Raw genomic sequence first — 22,299 nt, 5'->3', positions numbered from 1 at the left:
CATAATAATTGCATGTAGATAATGAGTATTATTTGGCTCACAGATACATGGAGTCCTCCATATTTTGTTCATGGTGATATGATATGATGCGATATGATAGGATACAATATAGATGTATCGTATAGATACATGTATGTATAGATAGGATACAATATATATACGATATACGATATAGGACAGATGATAGAGGCTACAAGACTTATGGGTATGAATGTATGTATATACGTATGTATGTATGTATGTATGTATGTATCTATCTATCTATATACATACTATATCAGCATCCTACAGCTGTAGGGAGAGTTTGAATACAATGGAAATCGCTGAAAATACAATCCAGTGAGTTGCATTTGAGCCACTGATACTGACCCTCAAAATCTATCCAGTCTATCCAATAATCATGTATTCTTGGCTAGATCTTTTGAAATTGGCCCACTGAAGCCTAAGGTACCACACGGCGTGTTGGAATGAAAAGTAAACTAAGATTTCAACACTGCACCAAAGAGTGTGGTGTCTCAGAACAGAGTTTTAAAAGACTGAGGAACTACCTAATTCCAAAATAACAAGATCTATTGGGGAGAGAGTGTTAATTTACCTAATTCATTTATTTAAATAGATTCCCTAATTAATTTTATCTCTTCGGAAGGATGTTATATAAAGTGGACTGGCGTGAAAATATTAAAGTTTAGGTAGTACCACGTCGTGGGCATATCACACCATTAATTCCCCCAAACTGTGTCTTCACAGGGTCTGCCACTTAATCTCAGAAGGAGATTTCATTGGTCTTCCACGATTTATTCTATAACAAATTCTGAGAACTCTCTGGAACTTTGACCCCATCCCCTTGGTGGGGATGACTTTGTCAACTGGCTCTCTAAACCGCTTACAACTTGACAGTCCCTCTGTGTGGGTATCCCATTAGAAATGCACTGATATACCAACATCATTATGTCAGCTGAGCAAGCTACTCTCTGCTCACTCAGAGCTGCGGATAGCTGAGCACCAGGGCAGAGTGGGTTTTTCACTTACACTGGGGTAGGGCTTGCAAGGGACGTAAAATCACATTATAATCCCACACATGACATCTTGACATTTAAAAGAAATGATGGCCTGATTCTTACTTACTTTTTGGTCTTTTACAAATATACCCCTTGTAGGAAGAACAGTGAATATTATTCCAAAATCCAGAAGCTGCGGATAAAGCTACACAATCATTTCGTTCACCAGAAGGATCTCCTGTGTTCCAGTTGACAAAGGAAACTGGATTGTTGTTTATCCACATCCACATTCCTGGTTGTCAAATTAAGTCAATAAAAACAGAAGTTAAAAATCACCTTTGGGTTTTTTTTGTTGTTTTTTTCGAATAGGCTTCAATGCAGGGAGTGCAACCCGGGGCTTGAACTCACAACCCTGAGATCAAGACCTGAGCTGAGATCAAAAGTCAGATGCTTAACCAACTGGGTCACTTACGCAGCCCCCCAAATCACCCATCTTAAAATAAATTCTACCTATTCGTGCAAAATTTCTACCCATATTATTTTAAACTATAATCAATAGTTGTTTACAACCAGACTTTTAGTTTGCAAGATTATAATGACCAATTATTATAGGGAAAAAAACCTGAAAAGAATATGTCTCTTATACAGCTTTCGTTGAACATTTATTCCTAATTAGTACAAATACGTATACTTATCCTCCCCTAATTTTTTTCTGAAGATAGAAAATGCTTTTTAAAGCTTCTTAAATTAACTTAGCTACAGAAAACACTCTTTTAATTGGCAGCTTCCAAGATAGCATACATAATACGTGAGTCATTTAAAATTTCAGTTCTTATCGTAAGTGAAAATATGAGTTTGAATTTTCAAATTCTTCACCAATTAATCATTATTTAAGGCAAGACTTTCTGGAGCTGAAAACTTGTTTTGCAAACACCACCGTGAAATATCTGTGATTATCATGCCGCAAAAATTACCTTCGACATTTCTGAACAATCCTATCCAAAAATTGGTTTTGCTTTGAAGTGGCTCAACTCGATATGACAGAAAACTTGACTCAGCAGCACTTTCAATGGAAACCAAAGAAGAGCCTGCAACGTAGAAACACACACACACACAATGATGGAACTATAGCTAAGCAGATAAAATATTTTTGTAATGACAGTATTGATCTTAGAAGTAATAAAAATCACCCCGACTTCTCCACTTAAGGGACAGAATTTCAAAGAACGGACATTTGACTTCTAAGAATTTCAGTTTCCATTCTGCAAATATGATGGTTTAAGCATCATGTGCGTTACAAACACCGAATGAGTTGCTGAAGGACATGAGAAGATGAGTAAGACAATGCGTCTTTTCTCTTTTTTTGAAAACTCTGCTTTAATGTTTCAGGGGCACATCAAGCTCAACGTGTGCAAAACAAAACTCATAAAATCCTTGCCTAGAAATCTTATTCCTCCTTAACTGTTTCCATGTCGGTACGTAGCGTCATCATCTTCCCATTTGCTCGAGCCTGAACCTGAGAATCACTCTTGGCTTCCACCCTTTCTAACACCAATGCCTAATCTTATTGATTTTACTCTTCGTCAGTCACGTCTGTCTGCTGTTAGTCCATAACTGGAGGCCTGTATCTCTCTCTCTCTTTCTCTCTCTCTCCTTCGCCCATTTTGCCCAACCTTCTACCTCCCTCCCCTCTGGCAGCCATCAGTTTGTTCTCTGTATTGATAATTCTGATTCTGCTATTTGTTTACTTATTCTTTTTTTTTTTATCCCATTTCTGCATAGGATAATATGGTATTTATCTTTCTTTAAATTATTTCACTTGGCAAAATGCCCTCTAGGTCCATCCATGTTGTCTCAAAAAAAGCACAATCTCATCCTTCTTATGGCTGTGAAATATTCCACTGTGTGTGTGTGTATGTGTGTGTGTGTGTGTACCACATTCTCCTTATCCACTCATCTACTGGACACTTCCACATCTTGATTATTATAAATAATGCTGCAAACAACATAAGGGTGCATATATCTTTTTGAGGTAGTGTTTTTGTTTTCCCTGGGTAAATACCCAATAGTGGAATTATTGATATGATACTTCTATTTTTAATTTTTTAAGGAATTTCCATACTGTTATCCATAGTGGCCGTAGCTATTTGCATTCCCACCAACGGCACCTGCGGGTTCCTTTTCCTGTACATCTTTGCCAACACTTGTTATTTCTTTTCTTTTTGATTTCGGTCATTCTGACAGGTTTTGGCCATTTGCCATGTCATTATGGTTTTGATTTTTATTTCCACAATGATGAGTGACGTTGAGCATCTTTTCATGTGTTGCTGGCCATCTGCATGTCTTCTTTGGAAAAAATGTCTATTCAGGTTTTCATAGAATGTGTCTCAACAAGGTTATGGTTCAGGAGACACTATAGACAGATAGACGGATGCATTAGAAGAGAAAATAAGTACGATATGTAACTGACATGTCAAACCGAAGACTTGTTTTAGGTGAAACAACCAAAGGGGAACATGGAAAAATAGAATTCAAGCTGTAGGAAGCATAGGATTTCAAGTAGAAAGAATAGAAAATCATTCCAAGAAGAGAAGGAATAAGAGAAAAGACAGGGAGGGAAGCATAGTGCTTACTCAGGAACATGGCGCACAGATACACGGACTCTCCCATGTTTGGTTTGTGGTGAGAGGAGTTAGACAAAGGATGGATGGATGGATAGATTTATCTACTGCGAGGAGCCTAGAGTGCTAACAGATGGCTCCGTTTGGCCAGACTAATCTGACCCACAGGTGAAAAAAGACTTGGGTTGGGCCTCACTGCAGATGGCAAGAGATTGGTATTTAGGGTAGTGATAAAGAACACTTGGGTTTTTTTTCAGGCAGCAGAATGATGCAGTGCCCTAGAGGAGTAGTGATCCTCTAGGTACGGGATTGTAGAAAGTAAAATGAGATAGGAAACTGACAGACTGGTTAGATTACTATGGCACCAACACCTTACACTACATTAGGGTTGATTCAGCGTCAGCATTAGAGTTTATGGTAAAATACTATAGCTTTCTAATAATAACCACTAATATATTTTAAGTACTCCATGCCAGACATTTTGCTTTGTGCTTTACCAGTATGATCTCCCTAAACTTTTACAACAACCGTATCAAATGAGCACTACCCCCTCTTTATAGATAAGGAACCAAAAGTACAGAAGGTAAGTAATTTGTCAAGATCCCGAAGATAGGAGAGGGTAGGGTCATGGCATGATCCAGGCCTTCTGGATCTCAAAAACCTACACTTAGCCGTGTGCCTGCATCCCATGTTACTGGGTCCTGGATTATCCCCTTGATTAGTGTTTTTATTTCACAGTCACATATTCCATGGTTTAATATATTTCAGGGATGATAACCGTTTCGAAATATTTATGACATATTTTGGTAAGTGAAAGTCATTCATTTTATTTACAGGAAAACTCAGTCCTCTAAAATTGGAAACAAACTTTCTCCATCTTCATTGCAATTTTAAAATCTCATTATTTATGTATTTATGTATGTATGTATTTATTTTTAAACACTTAATTTTTGAGAGAGAGAGAGAGAGAGAGAGACAGTAAGTATCCACGGCAATCCTCTACAAAAGCAGTAAGAACACTGACAAATTTTGGAACCCTAAAGATTAATAAACAGCATGTAACAATCCAGCAATACTTATCTTAAAAAATTCAGTTTTTGTGTTAAGAGTGAGCTTCATGATGTTTTAACTTGCTCTAATTTCACTGCATTACCCTCAGCTCTCTGTTTACCTTAAAAACGACAGCTCCCAAATCACAGTGAAAACTAACAGCCTAGAAACCACTAGAATAATCAAAATGGCGGTGGAGCTCTTGCGAAGTCCCACTTCAAAGAATTTCCATTATTTTATCTCTCTGACAGTTCCCTGGAAAGTCTGAGTTGCAAAGCTTTGGCTTTATTTGCCCCAATTCAGAGCTCTTCCAAATGTAAACGGTCTTGTCTCTGAAGGTGTTCATGCAATTATCTAACATCACAGGTGCCTGAGGCAGGGATAACAGTTGAATAAAAAAGAATAACAAAACAGCAGCAACAACAACAACAACAAAAGCTTAAAAGAAAAAATGGGAATAAGATGTCCATAGTGAGCTCCAAAAAGCTTTGATCCATTCTTGAGAATCGACAAGGCCACAGACATGCACTGGGGCGTGTACATGTGCATATTTACAAAAAATCTGAGAGATTTCTAAGCTCTCACTCTGGCTAACCTTGAGGATCTGCAAGAAGGAAGTGAGCACTAAGGCAGAGTTGTTGGGGGTTTTTGTTTGTTTTAGAGACAGAGTGTGCTGAGTTGGGGAGAGGGGCGGAGGGAGAGAAAATCCTTAGCAGGTTTCATGCTGAGTGACACAGGAGTCCATCCCATGACCCTGGGATCATGACTCAAGCCAAAATCAAGAGTTGGATGCTCAACCAAATAAGCCACCCAGGCGCCCCACTAAGGCAGAGTTGTCAACTATTGTATGAGTGTGGAAGCTGTCATTAGCTGACCCCCTGAACTAACTAAGCAGTAACTACCATGATGACACATGAAAAAGAATATAAACTTTACAAAAATAGTTAAGGAAAATCACTGAACAAGAAAAAAAAAACCCAGCAAAAACAACACACTCTGTGGAATGGAAAGAATCTTATTCCAGAGTTGTACATCATATTATTTAAAATGTCTAATTTTCAACAAAAAACATCACAGGAAATGCAAAAAAAAAAAAAAACAAAAAAAACAAGAAAGTATGGCCCATACGCAAGACAAGGAGTAAATACCAACTGTTCCTGAGAAAGTCACACCTTCGACTTACCAGAGACCAAATCATCTATGTTAAAGAACTAAAGGAAAACATGGCTAAAGTATGAAAAAAGAGTATGAGATACGTCTCACTAAGTAGAGGATATCAAGAGAGAGATACAAATTATTTCTTAAAATTCTGGAGTTGAAAATTATAATGATTGAAAGGAAAAATTCACTAGAGTAGCTTAACAGCAGATTTGATTAAGCAAAAGAAGTAACCACAAAAACATGAAAATAGGTAAGTTGAAATTATCGCATCTGAATAATGAAGGAAAAATAAGAAAAATTTACAGAGCCTCAGAAATTTGTGGGACGTCACCAATTAGATCAAAATATACATAATGGATGTACAAGAAGGAAAATAAAGAGAAATGGGCAAAAAGAATACTTGAAGGAATAATGGCCCCCAAACATCTGAAATTTGATGAAAAACATTAACGTATGCATCTAGCAAGCTCCACATCTATCCGAGCTCCAAGTAAGATAACCGCAAGGAAATCCACATCCCCGAGAAACTGTCAAAAGATAGAGATTCTTAAAATCAGCAAGAGAGAAGTGACTCATCATGTACAAGAGATCCTCCCGAGAATCGACAGTGATTTCTCAACAGAAACCATGGAGGTCAGAAGGCAATGAACGACACTCTAGATAACTCAGAATGACAATCCTAACAATTTAGAATATTAGAGCAGGATGCCTGGGTAGCTCAGTCAGTTAAGCGTCTGATGCTTGATTTCAGCTCAGGTCACCATCTCGTGGTTGTGGGATCAAGCCCCACATTGGCCTCCATGCTAAGCTGTCTGCCCCTCCCCTCTCTTTCTCAAAATAAATAAATAAATATACATTAAAAAAAAACTACAGAACAAAAGACTACTAGGGCAGAAAGTGAGAAAGACTTATTCAGCAAATGATTGTTTTTCTACTGTAATTCTTTAAAATTTTGAGGCTGTAATGTTATAAATTACATTGGGGACGCATGATGTGGACCATCCTGTCACAATAGAAATTAACAAGAAGAATAAGCCGGTGTGTTTACATTCCACAGGATTTTAATGTACAGTGTTTTTAAGTACCATGGTAATCCGGACTAGGTGATTATGACATTTTTCTTACAGTAAACGTGGCACCTACCCATTCGGAGACATTCCAGAGAAGCCTGGCCCCAGTTTCTCGTGTATGAAGATTCGATATAGTAGCAGTGACCATGGAAGGGAATCCATGCTGTGTGCTCAGACTCTGGGCACCTGCCAGGCAGTTGTGGAGGTTCGGTGGCAGGGATTTCTGTTAATAAAAAGACATTTAAAACAAAGCGAAGCGTGAGGTTTCTCTACTATGTAGAATAAAAGATTAGCAGCTCAGGAAAATTTCATCACCCATCACCATTTTTTAAAAAAGTTCTAACGGTAATCATTTGGATCCGCCATTTTTGTTATTGGGTGTTCTTTTTAGTGTATCTTTTTCTTTTCTTCATTTTAAATGTATTTCAGTAGACGCTACTTTGGTAGAATAGAAATCAATTGCCATCATAATGAAGAATGCAGACCTATAAATATTTACGAAGGTGTTAAGTTCCTAAAAAAAGTTATCAAAAAATAATTTGCAAAGGGAGTCCCCCTTCACTGTATTCTAGGAAAATTATCACCTTCATATCACTGACTCTCATTAATCGATATGTAGTCTGATAAAATTATATTGATACAGATGTGCTGTCAACATAAAAACCAGTCATAATTGCCTGACAAATCTAACATCACATAATCTCAAGAATAAAAATTCAAAAGTTTATAAAGTGCAAATAAACTCTAGCCATGAAGAAAATTTTCTGTCCCCATTATTTGGATCTATGTATATTTGCTTATTATCAAGTTAGTCTTCTGTTATGTGAAGGAAGATGTTTTATTATCTTGTTCTTTAAAGCTATTTTTTTAAGGTTTATTTCTTTACTTTGAGAGAGACAGACACAGCGAGAGTCAGGGAGGGGCAAAAAGAGAGAGAGAGAGAGGGAGAGAGAATCCCAAGCAGGTTCCACACGGCCAGCGCAGAGCCCAGTGCGGGGCTTGAACCCATGAAGCCTTGGGATCATGACCTGAGCCACATCCAAGAGCCAATGCTTAGCCAACTGAGCCAGCCAGGTGCCCCTTATTATTTTATTAAGTTAACCAGGAGACGTTACTGTTTAATAATGTCAAAAGTCATGTGTATTCACTTATTGAGGAAATTTCAAATCCCTTGATTGTTTTTGTGTATTCAATTACCATCCGATCTTTTGCAGAGAAAATAAAAACTTTCATTGCAATATGCTGTCTTCCAGGAGCCATCGAGATCCATGTAAACACATGCTGATTTCAGTCTGGGCTCATCAGCAGCCCAGTTAGTGTACCTTATCCTCCATTTATCAGTCCAAGCGTACTCATTATTGGTCTGCAAAGACGAAAACAACAATTAACGTGCAGTCTTGCTTCATTTAGAAAAGACCGAAAGAACCAAGTGAGAAGTAAAAGTATATTTTAGACTGTGATTTGACAATCTTCAACATTTGGTAATAAATCGTTTCTACCAACTGCAATTCAGTAGAGAGAGCCCTTTCTTTTAGAGGGACTCTTGGAGTTCCCCATAAATACATCCTTGAAAGCTAATTTGAAAAACACTGACTTAAAAACCTATGTCTTATTCTATGAAACGTTTTATTTGCAGGTTTTCAGGGTGAAATACAAATTTTGTCTTCAGGACCAATAAAATATTTATTACATCAACACTAAAATGACAATAAAACTAAGTAATTTTCATTGAATTTGTAGACCTTGGAGAGAAACACAATCTCTTCTAATCGCCTCAATGTTCAGCTGTTGAAAAAGCACACGTGACAAATGACTTAGGCAAGATCCGACAGATAACAGAGGAGCCTAGGTGCCACGCTTTCCAGGAAGATGGTCTTTCAACTATAACAAATACTTCTGGGTATTTTTTAAAAAGCAGATTGTTCTTTTCAACTTGCACACTTAACTTCTTACTGAATTTAGTGGAACAAAATTTATGATCACATGTAAATTAATTAACCACATCAAAAACAGTCCTTATCAATAATATCCTTTGACCAGTCTAAAAGATCTGACAGGCAATGTCTAACAACAGATGATATATAATATTAATGAAATAAATGAATTCTGAAACCGAACCATGGGTCCCATTTTAACTGCATTATTTAATTTCCCAAGCCAATTACCAAAGATTTAATGACAAAATCAAAACCATGTATTACCTCAAGTTGGAATTTTGTAGTATTCTACCACATTTAATCAAATAATGCTTACGTTGTCCTTAATTCTATAGATGTAAGGAAGATAATAGTACTGTTTTCATTATAAATGTCGGTATAGTGGAAAAGCTACTTAATCTTTCTAAAAGTAATAAAACCTTATGTTAAACTCATGAAAGAATTGTGACCCTGTGCGTAAGAAGGGAATGAGTGAACTAACAAGCAAATTAATTACTAAAAAACAGAGTCAACACAGACATAAAAATGTCTTGCCTAAGTTTACTCACAGAACTCAGCATGGAACTACTTACTTTTAAGTATTCACTTCCCTACTTAGGAAATACTCTTCGCATGAAGTGTGTATTTTGATCTCTGTAGCACAGCATTAGGAAATCTATAAAATCTGACGCCAACCTACTTTCCAGTTTTATCTCTTTCCGTCCATTTCTCTCTTCCTGGTACTCCCTTCCTTATGTTCCACCGTCCCAGGCCACATCAAAAAAGTCCACTTTCTCAGAGAAAACTGCTTGGCCCTCTCCCCTGACTCGACTGATCCCTTTTCTCTCTTGCAGCACTGTTAGATACCTCTCTTTAACATTCTGGTTTTGTCTCCTAGTAACGTGTTGACATTTCTATTTCTTCTACTAGGAAGTTTGCTGGTTGACTAGCTAAATGGATGAAGATAGACGGATCACAGGGGCACCTGGGTGGCTCAGTCAGGTGAGCATCTGACTTCGGCTCAGGTCATGATCTCATAGTTCGTGGGTTCGAGCTCCGCATCGGGCTCTGTGCTGATGGCTCAGAGCCTGGAGCCTGCTTCAGATTCTATGTCTCCCTCTCTCTCTGACCCTCCCCCACTTGTGCTCTGTATCTCTCTCTCTCTCTCTCTCTCTCTCTCAAAAATAAACATTAAAAAAAAAAAAGACAGATGCATCAGAGGGCATCAGGGAAGACTCATTTTAGGAATATTTTAGCAACTCCATCACCACTCTTAGTTCTGTGTCCCCCACCCCAATTCTCTGCCACTGGCAACCTGCCTTTTTCTATTATGGAATAAAAGAAACGACTGCAGTGACGTTCTTCGCACAGGGACAGAAGCTTCACAACTTCAGGACTCACAACTCTAGAATGACTGGCCACAAAAAAAAAAAAAAAAAACGTATCCTCATTACCCAGGAACCATGCCCCTGATCAGCTTTCTTGATTTCCATGGTAGAGCTGTAATTGTGACACTCTAGAGAGAAATAAGTTAATACCTGAGAGTGTTGAGCTGCAGAATCTAATTTTAATATTCAAAAGCAGTGTGAAAGTTAATCTAAGTTATGTAAATTTAATTTGATCTCTGACATATATCACTAGCTTGCTAGATCCCTGAAGGCACTGGATCCTTAAAAGATGAGGTCTAGTTTATGTTAGTGTCATTCACATTGCCCAGCACAGTGTCTTACATTTAATGAGTGCTCAGCAGAATGAACAGAAAGAGAATCCTGTTTCATCACAATTTATAAATCGTGTCGAGTCGCGCATGTTTCCAGCATCTTACCAAGTTACTGTTCAGGGCGATCCACACGGGTTCGTTAACTTTTTGTATTTGCATAAATGCAAATGCATTACTATAGGGGTCCAGAATGCTAGCAATAAGGGAAGTGTGGAGCTTGCAATAATTTTCCGCCTCTTGCCACTGTAACTTTAATTTCATGAGTGAATAGTTACTTTCACCATATTTAATAAAGCCATCTGTTGGAATTGTTGTTGGAGAACTAGGCAAGGAAGAGTCTGGAAGAAAAAGATTATCTTTCATTAGCATTATCAATAAGCATCACTTAGAGTGTCAATGATATACTGTATCTACTACCATATCTCATTCCATTATAAAAACAATCAGAATAGCATCAATCCAAACCATCAGGTGTTAAAAATATTTCCTAAGCCATTTCACACCAAAAACCAAAGCTCTGATTTTTAATCGGTATGCCTGGTTAACTTAAATAATTTCCAAACTGCATCCAGATCATTAATATAGATATGTAATCAAGTTTCTAAATTAAAAAAAAAAAAGGCTCGTAAATTCAACGATATGTAGAATCTGAGCAGAAGAAATGACACAGTTTAATCCCATAAATTAAAGAGCCTATCTATTGTCCTGTCATTACTAATTTTTACTTTACCATCTTGGTCAAATTTCAAGGTCACCAACAGTCTTCCTTCCCCTCCTCCATCTGTCCTACCCTATCCATGAATTTGCATCTATTTGTGTCTATTTGGCTCCACCTGTTAGTAAGGCACCTTCAAGAGACTGATTTAAATTCTGGCATGAAGCCAGATACTAGTCCCGGGTTCATTTAACCCCTATCACACCATCATGCTTCATCCCCACTGATGATTGCCTACGCCCTTCACCCAGGCACCCCCACGCCTTGACCAAACCGACTCAGTGGCTGGAGTTCTTCTAAGCCACAGTCACTGTGGCTTTCTGAAGCTTTTTCCTCAGTCTTCCAGCATGGATTTCTAAATCTTGTTGTTGTTTTTAATGTTTATTTATTTTTGAGACAGAAGGAGAGAGCAGGAGAGAGGCAGAGAGAGAGGGAGACGGAGAATCCCAAGCAGGCTCTGAGCTGTAGGCACAGAGCCGGACAGAGGGCTCAACCCTATGAACCATGAGATAACGACCTGAGCCAAAATCGAGAGTCAGATGCTTAACTGACTGAGCCACCCAGGGGCCCTTCCCAGCATGGATTTCTAATCGCTGTTGTAGGCCAACCTATCCTTTGTGCCACTTACTGTATAGACCCCCCCCCCAAAGAGCTTCTTTCTGTGTCCCTTAACAGATGCCCTAGAATTAGAGGTTAGCAAATGTCAGCCTGTTGTCTGTTTCTGTGGCCCAGGAGCTAAGAATGGCTTTTAAATGGCTGACAAATTAAAAAAAAAAAAAAAATCGAAGAATAATATTTTGTGACATGTAAACATTATATGAAATTCAGATTTGTATCCACAAATAAAGTTTTATTGGAACGCAGTTATGTTCATTTGTTTACATGTTGTTTATGATCGCCCAATATCATGGCGGAATGCTAGCAACAGAGAATGTATATTTACAGCCTAAAATATTTACAATCTGTCTCTTTCCAGAAAGCAAAAATTTGTCAACCCCTGGCCTAGGGTTCTAGATGTCCTTGCCTGCCAATTTTGTCTTGGCTAAATCTCAGATGTGTTCCGCTGCATACCAACCTAATCCACCATCTGTCTTGTCCCGTCGCTATACAAATGCCGAACGTTCTTTTGATTACGCCTGGTATGGTGACAACTTTGTATCATCAAGGGCAGTTTCCCCTTTCTTCTGCTGTTGCTGCCACCTTGTGTTGGTAAAAGAATATCCTTAAACCAAGCGACCCAGGCCAGCACCCTCCAATGGTACAGCCAGTAGAGACTGAACAATCTTACGGTTTCCCAACTTGGGGAGGTCTGGGTTTGTCTTCACAGCACCAGAAAATTGTAGGACCACTAAAAGTGGCAAATGAGGCTCGAGGGCAGGCTGAAAAAAACCGTTTCGTGGCAGACTGTATGCAGCTAGGAAACAGCTCATCTGTCCAACTTGCTTATGAAAACAGTCATAAAACAATTATAAGGGAAAACTAAAATATTGAGAGGTTATTTTTAGGTGGTTGGACTGTGGGGAATTTTTTTCCCTTCTTTTTGCCTTTCTGCATTTTCTAAATGTCAACAAAGAACAGGTGCTATGTGTTTTTTAAAACAGTGGGTTTTGGCTCATATATATTAATATACATATGCATAAAAACATGACTCTATATGTGAATAGGATTATAAATATTATCTATTTTTTAATAAGTTTTTATTGGAGGCAAATAGTCTATCACTTATGCTTGTAAGAAGAAGAAAAAGATTGTTAAAAAGCTTGTAAACCGTCATTCACTCCTGGAAGGACAGTCCCTCCTTTCCTCGACACACAGATGCTTATAAGAAGAAAAAGATTGTTAAAAAGCTTGTAAACTGTCATTCACTCCTGGAAGGACAGTCCCTCCTTTCCTCGACACACAGACACAGATCGCATGTTTGGCATTTCTCGTGGCCCAAGATTCTGGTGCCATAAGACACAGCGGAGAGAGAAAAGCTCCTGAATTAATGAACGCTTAGGATTCCCGCGGTACTTGCCAGTCATCTGAAAATATCTTAAGTGATTTTCACTCATTGCCATGAGCTGGTCTGAGTTCCCTGATCCCCCAGAAAGTGTGGAAAAATCCATTTGATGTAGGAGAACAAACACCTTCTAATTCAAACTCTAAGAATTGTTCTTAGGAGGATAGCAGCCCATGCTATCCCCTCCCTCATCTCTCAACCACCTTGCATTGTTGGTCCTCTTTCTGTGGAGCTAGATAATTGTATTCTTGTTTCACTGGAAACAGCCATAAAGTGCATACAACCATCATCCTGATTCTCAGTACATATGTACATTTTCTGTTTTATTTTCATTAAATGATAGTAGGGCTTCCTAGGATAAACAATGACACACAAAGCAGATATCTACATTTTTAGGGGCTCCTGGGTGGCTCAGTTCGTAATGAATTAACTCTTGATCTTGGGGGTGTGAGTTTGAGCCCCACGTTCGGTGTAGAGATTCCTTAAAAATTACAGCTTTAAAAAGAGAGAGATCTATGTTTCTTTTAAAGTTTCTTTTATTTATTTTGAGAATGAGAGAGAGAGCGCACGTGAGAGTAAGCAAGCATGAGCAGCGGTGGGACGGAGAGAAAAAGGGAGAGAGAATCCCAAGCAGACTGTGTGCTTTCAGTGCAGAGCCTGACATGGGGCTCAATCTCATGAACCATGAAATCATGACCTGAGAGCCAAGAGTCAGCCACTTAACCAAGTAAGCCACCCAGGCACCTTGAGATATACATTTTTTTAAATTTTTTTTTAACGTTTATTTATTTTTGAGATAGAGAGAGACAGAGCATGAACGGGGGAGGGGCAGAGAGAGAGGGAGACACAGAATCTGAAACAGGCTCCAGGCTCTGAGCTGTCAGCACAGAGCCCGACGCGGGGCTTGAACTCACAGACCGCAAGATCATGACCTGAGCCGAAGTCGGATGCTTAACCGACTGAGCCACCCAGGCACCCCGAGATCTACATTTTTAAAGGCAGAGAATATAGAACCAAGGAGGCATATATGATATTCTGTGTCAATGGTTCTCAAATTATGCAAGCACGACTGAGGTATGCTTACCGTGACATTTTTAAAAAGGTACAGGGAGGCAAATACCCTAAAGTTCTAACGAAGTTTGAGAAAGTTCCAACTCCAAGTGTAATCTGCATAAAACTTTTCAGATGGATGAAGGGGCACACTCATGAATAGTTTATAGAAAACGCCACCCTTTTCATCTGTCACGGGCATCCATGGATTGAGGTGAGAAACAAACCTGTCAAGGTGCCATTCTTTAAATAAATTTTAAATAAATTTATTTATTTATTTATTATAAATTTATTTATTCTTTAAATAAAATTTTATGTTTTTAGAGCAGTCTAGTGTTCACAGTAAAATTGAGAAGAAGGTTCTCAATTTTAATATTTTCAAGGTTTAATATTTTATAAGAAATATTAAATAACCCCAGCTCTCATGGGCAGGCGAGGTTTGGTAGAACTTACCAGGAAGTGTTTGGCATATGTAGCCCCGCCTACTGTCACACGTGTCATCCATCCATTTTCCTGCATCCCTTGATTTCCCACCAATAATAACAACACAGTCAGCCTGTACATTTATGGAGAAAGGGGGAAAAAAAGGAGTGTGAAGCAGTAATTGTTAAATCAATTCATTAATGAGCCAAAAAAATCCATTATTCCTAACCTCCAAATTTAATCATCCTATTTTTTAATATATTTTTTGATGTTTCATTATTTATTTTGAGGGGGGGGGGAAGGACAGAGACAGGGAGACACAGAATCCAAAGCAGCTCCAGGCTCTGAGCCATCAGCACAGAGCCCGATGCGGGGCTCGAACCCACAAGCCGTGAGATCATGACCTGAGCTGAAGTCAGATGCTTAACCGACTGAGCCACCCAGGCACCCCTTCATCACCCTATTTCATTTACAGTATGTTCAATTGCTCCTTACTTTCCATGCACCTGCTTGCACTTTCTACCTGGATCTCTCACAGTGAACTCTTGCTATTTTTAATTAACAACCCGGTAGATTAGGGTAAGTTTAGAGACAGGTCTGAGAAATTTTGCTATCAGAAATTCTATTAATCTCTATCAAAATTTAGCAACCAAATGTTAGGAGAATACAATATCTTCTCCACATAAATTCCCCTGATTCAACCCCCAGAATAGGTGTCCTGCTGTTAAAGGGAAATAAGTATAATCTATATTTTTCATTTGCTAATTTAATTTATAAAAGCATCATTATGGATTCAGAACAAATTGCCGGGGTAGAGCTAGAAAGTTTCACATCTTATTTGCGATCTTACAGGGAAGTACGCCAGGCTGGAAAGAGTTCTCTATTCTGTGTTGTGGATATGTTTGCACTATCTAGCTTCCCATAGGATGGTCTATGAGCCAAAGCAAGTCATAAAGTCATGAAATCTGCACCTGCCAAAGTTTTCATCCCATGTCAGATGAAGATTTTGACTTATCACATGTTGGGCTTCTTGAATCTGTCAGTTCGAATAATGAGCTTCAACTCCCAGGAACTCCCTGTCCGACACATAGATGGGCCATCATTATCATCCCCATCTTCCTCCTTAGCTCTTCTTATCTTTGTTACCCTGGCTTACAGCCTGTGCTCTGCTCCAGAAAGCCTGGACACAGCAAGCATGTTTCCGCCACAAAATGCACACGAAGAGTTCTCTCCCACCCTCTCGATCACACTGTATTTAATCCTCTCAAGTTCCTGAAATTGTAACAACACAGTCTGTGTGTTTTGATTCCATTTTCGTGCAATCGACTTTATATTTTGCGCTCAGAAAACGTCTAGAAACAAATTCGACGAAAGATGAACAGTGTTTTTTCCTGGGTGGTGAGATTACAAATTTTGTTTTTGTTGTTTCTGCTTGTCTTTAGGTTCCCAAGACAAAAAAAGAAACTTGGGCCGTAATGATTTGTGTGTGTGTGTGTGTGCTTTACACAAAATTCACCTCTCATCCAGAAATTGTTCCCAGCAAATCCCCTATCACTCTATTCTGCTTCATCTTCTTCAGTAAGTTTTTAGCCCTCATGTATGTAAATGAAGATTCAAGGAATTTCTGCACAGAAAATCACTAGGTACCCTACACAGAGCTACCAAATTAATAATCACAAACACACCATTTCGATCAGATCATGTTTCTCCTCTAACCTTTTCTTGCTGCCTGTCTGACAAAGCCAGACTCATTCCTGGGGCATTTAAATTTCTCTAAATTCTGCTTTCAACATTTTAAAGTTTTCTCCTACTTTTTTTCTGTATAAAAGCCCTGCTCTACCAGAGCTATTTACTCCTGCCCAAACCCACGTGGTGCCTTTTTCTTGAAGAGTTAACTTGCTTCACTCACTTAGCATGGCCTTCCCCAACCCTCACCTAACTTCTGGATCATTGTCTCAAACCTCTTAAGGAAAAGAGCCCTCACTGATTCTTTCTCATGCTCCTTCTCTGCATCAAATGAAAGTCTCCCTATGTAAGTGTTTACTGATTAGATCACTCCGTCCCATAGTAAGTTCTTTCCTGTTAACTACACAGGGCTTTATAAGGGATCCTGACATTATACACTTGCATTCCTTACTATCTTCTTTCCCATATAAGACTTGTGGTCTAAGGGGCACCTGGGTGGCTCAGTCAGTTAAGCATCTGACTTCGGCTCAGGTCATGATCTCACGGTTCGTGGTTGGAGCCCTGCGTCGGGCTCTGTGCTGACAGCTCAGAGCCTGGAGCCTGCTTCGGATTCTGTGTCTCCCGTGCTTTCTGCCCCTCCCCCACTCGTGATATGTCTCCTTCCCTCAAAAATGAAATGTTAAAAAAAATAAAAAAAAAAAAAGACTTGAGGTCTAACCTAAGTGTAAGCTTCTTTAAGGTAAGAAAAAAGTCTTTTGTTCATGTTTTTCTCAATGCCTAGTGTGCTGTTTAATACTGACCAGTTGACTATTCAGTGATACAAGATTAAAAGCACTAAAATAAAGAAACAATCATCTGTCTCTTAGGTTAACGTACAAGAGAACCCAGGGCACTGTTTGGCACATAGCAAGCACTCTACAAATGGCAGCTCAGTCATGATAATGATGAGGATGGGATCTTTAGTAGCAGTAGGTCCTGGGCATAAACCCTCAACACTACAAGCATCAAGAATTTACAAGGGGCGCCTGGGTGGCTCAGTCGGCTAAGCGTCCGACTTCAGCTCAGGTCACGATCTCACAGTTCGTGGGTTCGAGCCCCGCGTCGGGCTCTGTGCTGACAGCTCAGAGCCTGGAGCCTGTTTCGGATTCTGTGTCTCCCTCTCTCTCTGACCCTCCCCCGTTCATGCTCTATCTCTCTCTGTCTCAAAAATAAATAAACGTTAAAAAAAAATTTTTAAAAAGAATTTACAAGCAGCTGGTACAAATAAAGTTGATAACTCTGGGCTCAAGTGCACATCATGACTACAACAGAGACCCAGAGTGGAGCCGGCTTGGCCATCCCTTGGGATCCCCACCAGCTGCCCCACGAGCTGAAGAGTTCTGAATTGAATTTATACTCCTTCTCTCAAGGCTGGCTCAGTCTGAAACACTTAAAAACTGCAAGAATGAACCAGATCAGGGAGAACTCTGATAGACTGTCAAAGAAGACTCATCACTAATATGATGAAGCAGGCTGACGGTATACGGAGAGGTGACCTGAAACGGATATTTACATCTTCGTAGGACAGACTGCTCCTTCTCCCACCAGGGTAACCTTTCCCCCAGTTTGTATAATGAACTCCTCGACCATCCGTCCACAGGAACGTGTGCTCTGAATTCACATCATTCAGCCCAGTCCAGGCATTAAACTTGGAGTCCTTCATGTGATAGGTGAGAAATGCTGAAAGAAAAGTTGCACAAGATACTTTAAAACCTGGGGGAAAATACTCAACATATGGAAAGTATTCAAAATACAGAATTTTAAAATACTGAATCCATGATTAACATCTTTATTATTTAAAAGTACTTACCATGAAAACAAACACAGTCTAACCTTAAAATCACTTTATCATTTCAGTTTTGTACTTTGGCAAGTTTTGCGTCATACGGGTCTAGGTTCTTCTCCGGGCCAGGGCAGATAGCTGTCCGGTCTGTGCGCCGCCCAATGGCAGTGAGGAAAGGGTGGCTCAAGCCCATCGCATGCACTGCTTTCCATTTCATACACCCTGATCTGGGGGTGACTGCCTGCCTTCTGCAGGAAGAGGTATTGTTTCTAATTCATACATAGTCATCTTATGAGTTATCGGGTGTCGTGATTTTTTTAAATAAGATGATCTAATTATAATAACTAGGGGGCAAAGAGAGCTCTTAATCCAGAAAATTTCTGAAAATGAAAACTACTTGTCAAAACGAGAAGCGTTAGGCTGTCAAATTCTCGCTACTTTGGGTTGCCGAGCCCAAAGAGCTACCCAATTGAAACTGCTTCTGGGCAGCAACTGCTAGGGGTCAGGGGCCATCCGCTAAGTGTGCTTGGACCCAGGGGGGTAACTGGATGCTAAGCACTCATGTCATTAGGAGAGAAGATCTAGAACAATTCAGAGAACGAAGAACAAATGTGGCCTTTTGCTTCTTTGCCAATTCTGTGGCAGTGAGAGAGGATGGGGGCAAATATTCAGAAGCTGGAAAAGGCTGAAAGGCACAGGTGCCCCAACCCCTGTCCACTTGCCCTTCCTCACGCCTCCCACACCGCGCGGCCACCTTCCACAGCTAGCAACCTCCCCAGCCAGGAGTCGTGGTTGCCCAGGTGGATGAACACCGACTCTCCAGAACAATTTCCACACCCTTACGCTCGAACACGACTCCTGAATGCAAAGAGGATACTGACTGACTGTGCACTGGGGTTTTACTAAAAAATGCAAAATAGAAGCCCAAAGAGACACAACGATCTGTTTATTCATGAACAAATAATTCCATGGAAGGGCTACTACTCCATGGTTATTCTGCCGAGTAGCAGAGGCAGTGAGTACTCAGCTCAGAGATTTTTGCTTATTTCTCAACTAAAGGTAAAAAAAAAAAAAAATTTTTTTTCTTCCAACATTTTTCAGAGAGAGAAGAGAGCATGGCAAGGTATTTACTTTGGTTTTATTTTATTTCCTAAACAAGATCATAACCTTTCCCAACCCCAACTTGAAATAATGTGGAAAAGAACTAACTACCTGCCAGTGTTTTAGCCCTCACTTCTTTTTCTGCCAACAACCACAAATAAGAATTCAACAACGTGTGCTTGCTTTGCCAGGAATAATGTTATTTTATCTGAAAATTGTTTCCTTCTGCACATCTCTATTACCCAGGTTCTAATTCTGTTATGCCAGGAATCAGCACTTTGTGGTTAAGAGAAGAAGTCAATTATTGTGTTTCTCCGCCGGGTAGCTAAGCCCAAAATGTGGTAGGCCAGTTAGAGAAATATGAATATTATATTCTTAAAATGTTTTTATTGTGTGCTATGGTTTGACCCTTTTCTTTCCGTGTCTGGAAAGTTGCTGCACTTGACAAAGGTTCTCAGCGAAACCCTGGTTGATTTATCGTATAATATGATAATATGTTCCAAGAGAGCACACGGCAGCCTTTATGGAATAAGGTAAACATTTGAGAGAGTGCCATTTGGGTTCCTGTGTCTTTCTTCTTTCTTATATTTTCTGAGATGTACCATGATTTTGGAAGTCAAAGGATTTCAGAACCAAGAGGGAACTTAGAAATTATCTAGTGCCTCATCTCCCCCTTAACAACCCACAGAAATTCATTCATACAAACATTTATTAAACATCTTTCATGCCATGTACCAGTCAATATGTACACTATATGCTAGAGTCTATAGGATCCAAATAAGAACTTTCCAATGTAAGCATTTTCACAGTCCTTTAGAGAATTCACAAAGCAGCCCATTTAATTAGTTCCTTTTTTTTTTTAATGTTCATTTATTTTTGAGAGACAGAGCAAGCAGGGGAGGGACAGAGGATCCGAAGCAGTGTGCCCAATGTGGGGCTCGAACCCGCGAACCTTGAGATCATGACCCAGGCCAAAGTCTGACACTCAACCGACGAAGCCACCCAGACGCCCCTAATCCATTCTAATTCTTAGAATGGCCTCCCAATTTTGAGCCTAGGCCTATTTCTTTATAATTGCCATTCATTGGTGTTAAATCTTCCTTCCAGAAGCACACGCGTCCATATCCTGTCTTTTTCAGGCTGTGAAAGATGAAGGTCTTTCAAACATGGCTCACTTGCTGCCTGCGGTGGCTTCCAAATTCTCCAGCCATTTGGTTTCTTCATCTGGCTGGCCTGTCAGTGGCCAGTATCCTCCTTAAAGTGGTGGCTCACTTATTTAACTTACTATCTATTTCAGGTAAGGTGGCCATGAAGAGACCATGCAAAAGTAGTCAAGTGTCTTTCTCTTGTCAACAATACAATAAGTTTTAACAATCCGCTCTATGGATATGATGCGTTTTTCCTTTCATTGTTCTTCAAAGCAGTTGTTTATCCTTATGTTTTATTAAAAATTTTTTCTCAATTTGTTCAAAGTTCATATCTAAAAATTAGTTTTAGGGCATTTTAAAATGTTTTTTATTGATGCTTATTTACTTATTTATTTATTTAAAAAATTTTTTTAAGGTTTATTCATTTTTCAGAGACAGAGAGACAGAGCGTGAGCAGGGGAGGAGCAGAGAGAGAGGGAGACAGAATCTGAATTCAGACAGGCCCGGAGCCTGCTTCAGACTCTGTGTCTCCCTCTCTCTGCCCCTCCCCTGCCCGCACTCTGTCTCTCTCTGTCTCAAAAATAAATAAACGTTGGGGCGCCTGGGTGGCTCAGTAGGTTAGGCGTCCTACTTCAGCTCAAGTCATGATCTCACTGTCTGTGGGTTCAGGCCCCACATCGGGCTCTGTGCTGACAGCTCGGAGCCTGGAGCCTGTTTTGGATTCTGTCTCCCTCTCTCTCTGTCTCTGAAAAATGAACAAACCTTAAAAAAATTTTTTTAAATAAATAAATAAGTAAATAAACATCAATAAAAAAACATTATAATTTCCATTTACTGCTCTAGGGGTAGTTCTAGGAGTGAAAGTAGAGACTAGTTCTAGGAGTGAACTCTCTAGGAGTTAATTTTAACAATTTTCCATTTCACTCCTAGAACTACTCTCTACTTTGGCTCTTTGGGGAACAAACTGGCTTGGTGGAAAAAGAATAGCGTCTAAGTGGGAATAGCCAGTTTGATTCCCAACCCTCCTGCTTACCAGCAGACTGCCTGAACACCAATCACAAACGGGCTGATGATAACCTACTTCACAGAGTTGTCATTAACAATGAAAAGGGACTTCTTTTGTTTTTAATTTGAGAGAGAGAGAGAGAGCATGCATGAGAGCAGGGGAGAGGGGCAGAGGAAGAGAGAAAGAAAGAGAGTCTTAAGCAGGCTCCATGGTTAGTGTGCAGCCTGATCCAGGTCTCAACCCCACAACGCTGGGATCACGACCTGAGCTAAAATCAAGAGTCAGAGGTTCAACCGACTGAGCCACCCAGGTGCCCCAAAAGGGACTTTCTATGTTAAATGCCCAGCAGGCTCCCTACAACTGAAAAATAGTTCTCCATATGTGTTTGGGTTTTCTCCCCTGCCTCGTCAAAAACCAAAATATCATTTACTATCATCAGCAGGAAAAGGTTACATATTGAAGCGCATCACTGATTGTACAATGGTCTGCATACCTTGTTCTTTGTCATTGCGGATCGATACCAGATTTCCCCCAAATCCTATGCAAGCTTTTCGTGCCTCTTGCCAATTTTTTCTTTCTTCTTCAACAAATCCAAAGATTTTGAAACACTTGGAGGGAAGACAAAAATAGGGACTAAGTCAAGATAATAGTGTTTGCCCTAAAGAAATTTAAATTATTCATGCAGATCGACGCTAAATATAAATTTTCTCATCACCCAACAGAGATCCAGAAGGTTAAGTTAGTTTCATCACCCACGGACTTCCTTTGCAAAGTGTTTTTTCTTCCTTGTAACAAAGGGCACATCTATCT

At 39.6% G+C, this 22,299-nt stretch overlaps 1 protein-coding gene across 2 annotated transcripts in view; it reads right to left on the bottom strand.

Annotated features, from left to right (window-relative positions):
- The window catches only part of MRC1 (mannose receptor C-type 1), a 97,952-nt gene that overhangs the window by 2,215 nt on the left and 73,438 nt on the right, over window positions 1–22,299 (bottom strand). For both annotated transcript variants that reach the window (XM_042991176.1, XM_007081268.3), the window contains 8 exons: window positions 21,983–22,097; window positions 17,965–18,131; window positions 14,757–14,859; window positions 10,642–10,874; window positions 8,098–8,263; window positions 6,974–7,123; window positions 1,973–2,086; window positions 1,126–1,290 (listed from right to left, as the gene is read on the bottom strand). In XM_042991176.1, coding sequence (XP_042847110.1) covers window positions 1,126–1,290; window positions 1,973–2,086; window positions 6,974–7,123; window positions 8,098–8,263; window positions 10,642–10,874; window positions 14,757–14,859; window positions 17,965–18,131; window positions 21,983–22,097 — 1,213 coding nt within the window. The remainder of the gene's footprint in view (window positions 1–1,125; window positions 1,291–1,972; window positions 2,087–6,973; window positions 7,124–8,097; window positions 8,264–10,641; window positions 10,875–14,756; window positions 14,860–17,964; window positions 18,132–21,982; window positions 22,098–22,299) is intronic.

Source organism: Panthera tigris, chromosome B4 (genome assembly GCF_018350195.1).
Source record: "Panthera tigris isolate Pti1 chromosome B4, P.tigris_Pti1_mat1.1, whole genome shotgun sequence".
NCBI lineage: Eukaryota > Metazoa > Chordata > Mammalia > Carnivora > Felidae > Panthera > Panthera tigris.
The sequence above is the reverse complement of the archived record's forward strand: the minus strand, read 5'-3'. Positions and strand labels throughout refer to the sequence as shown.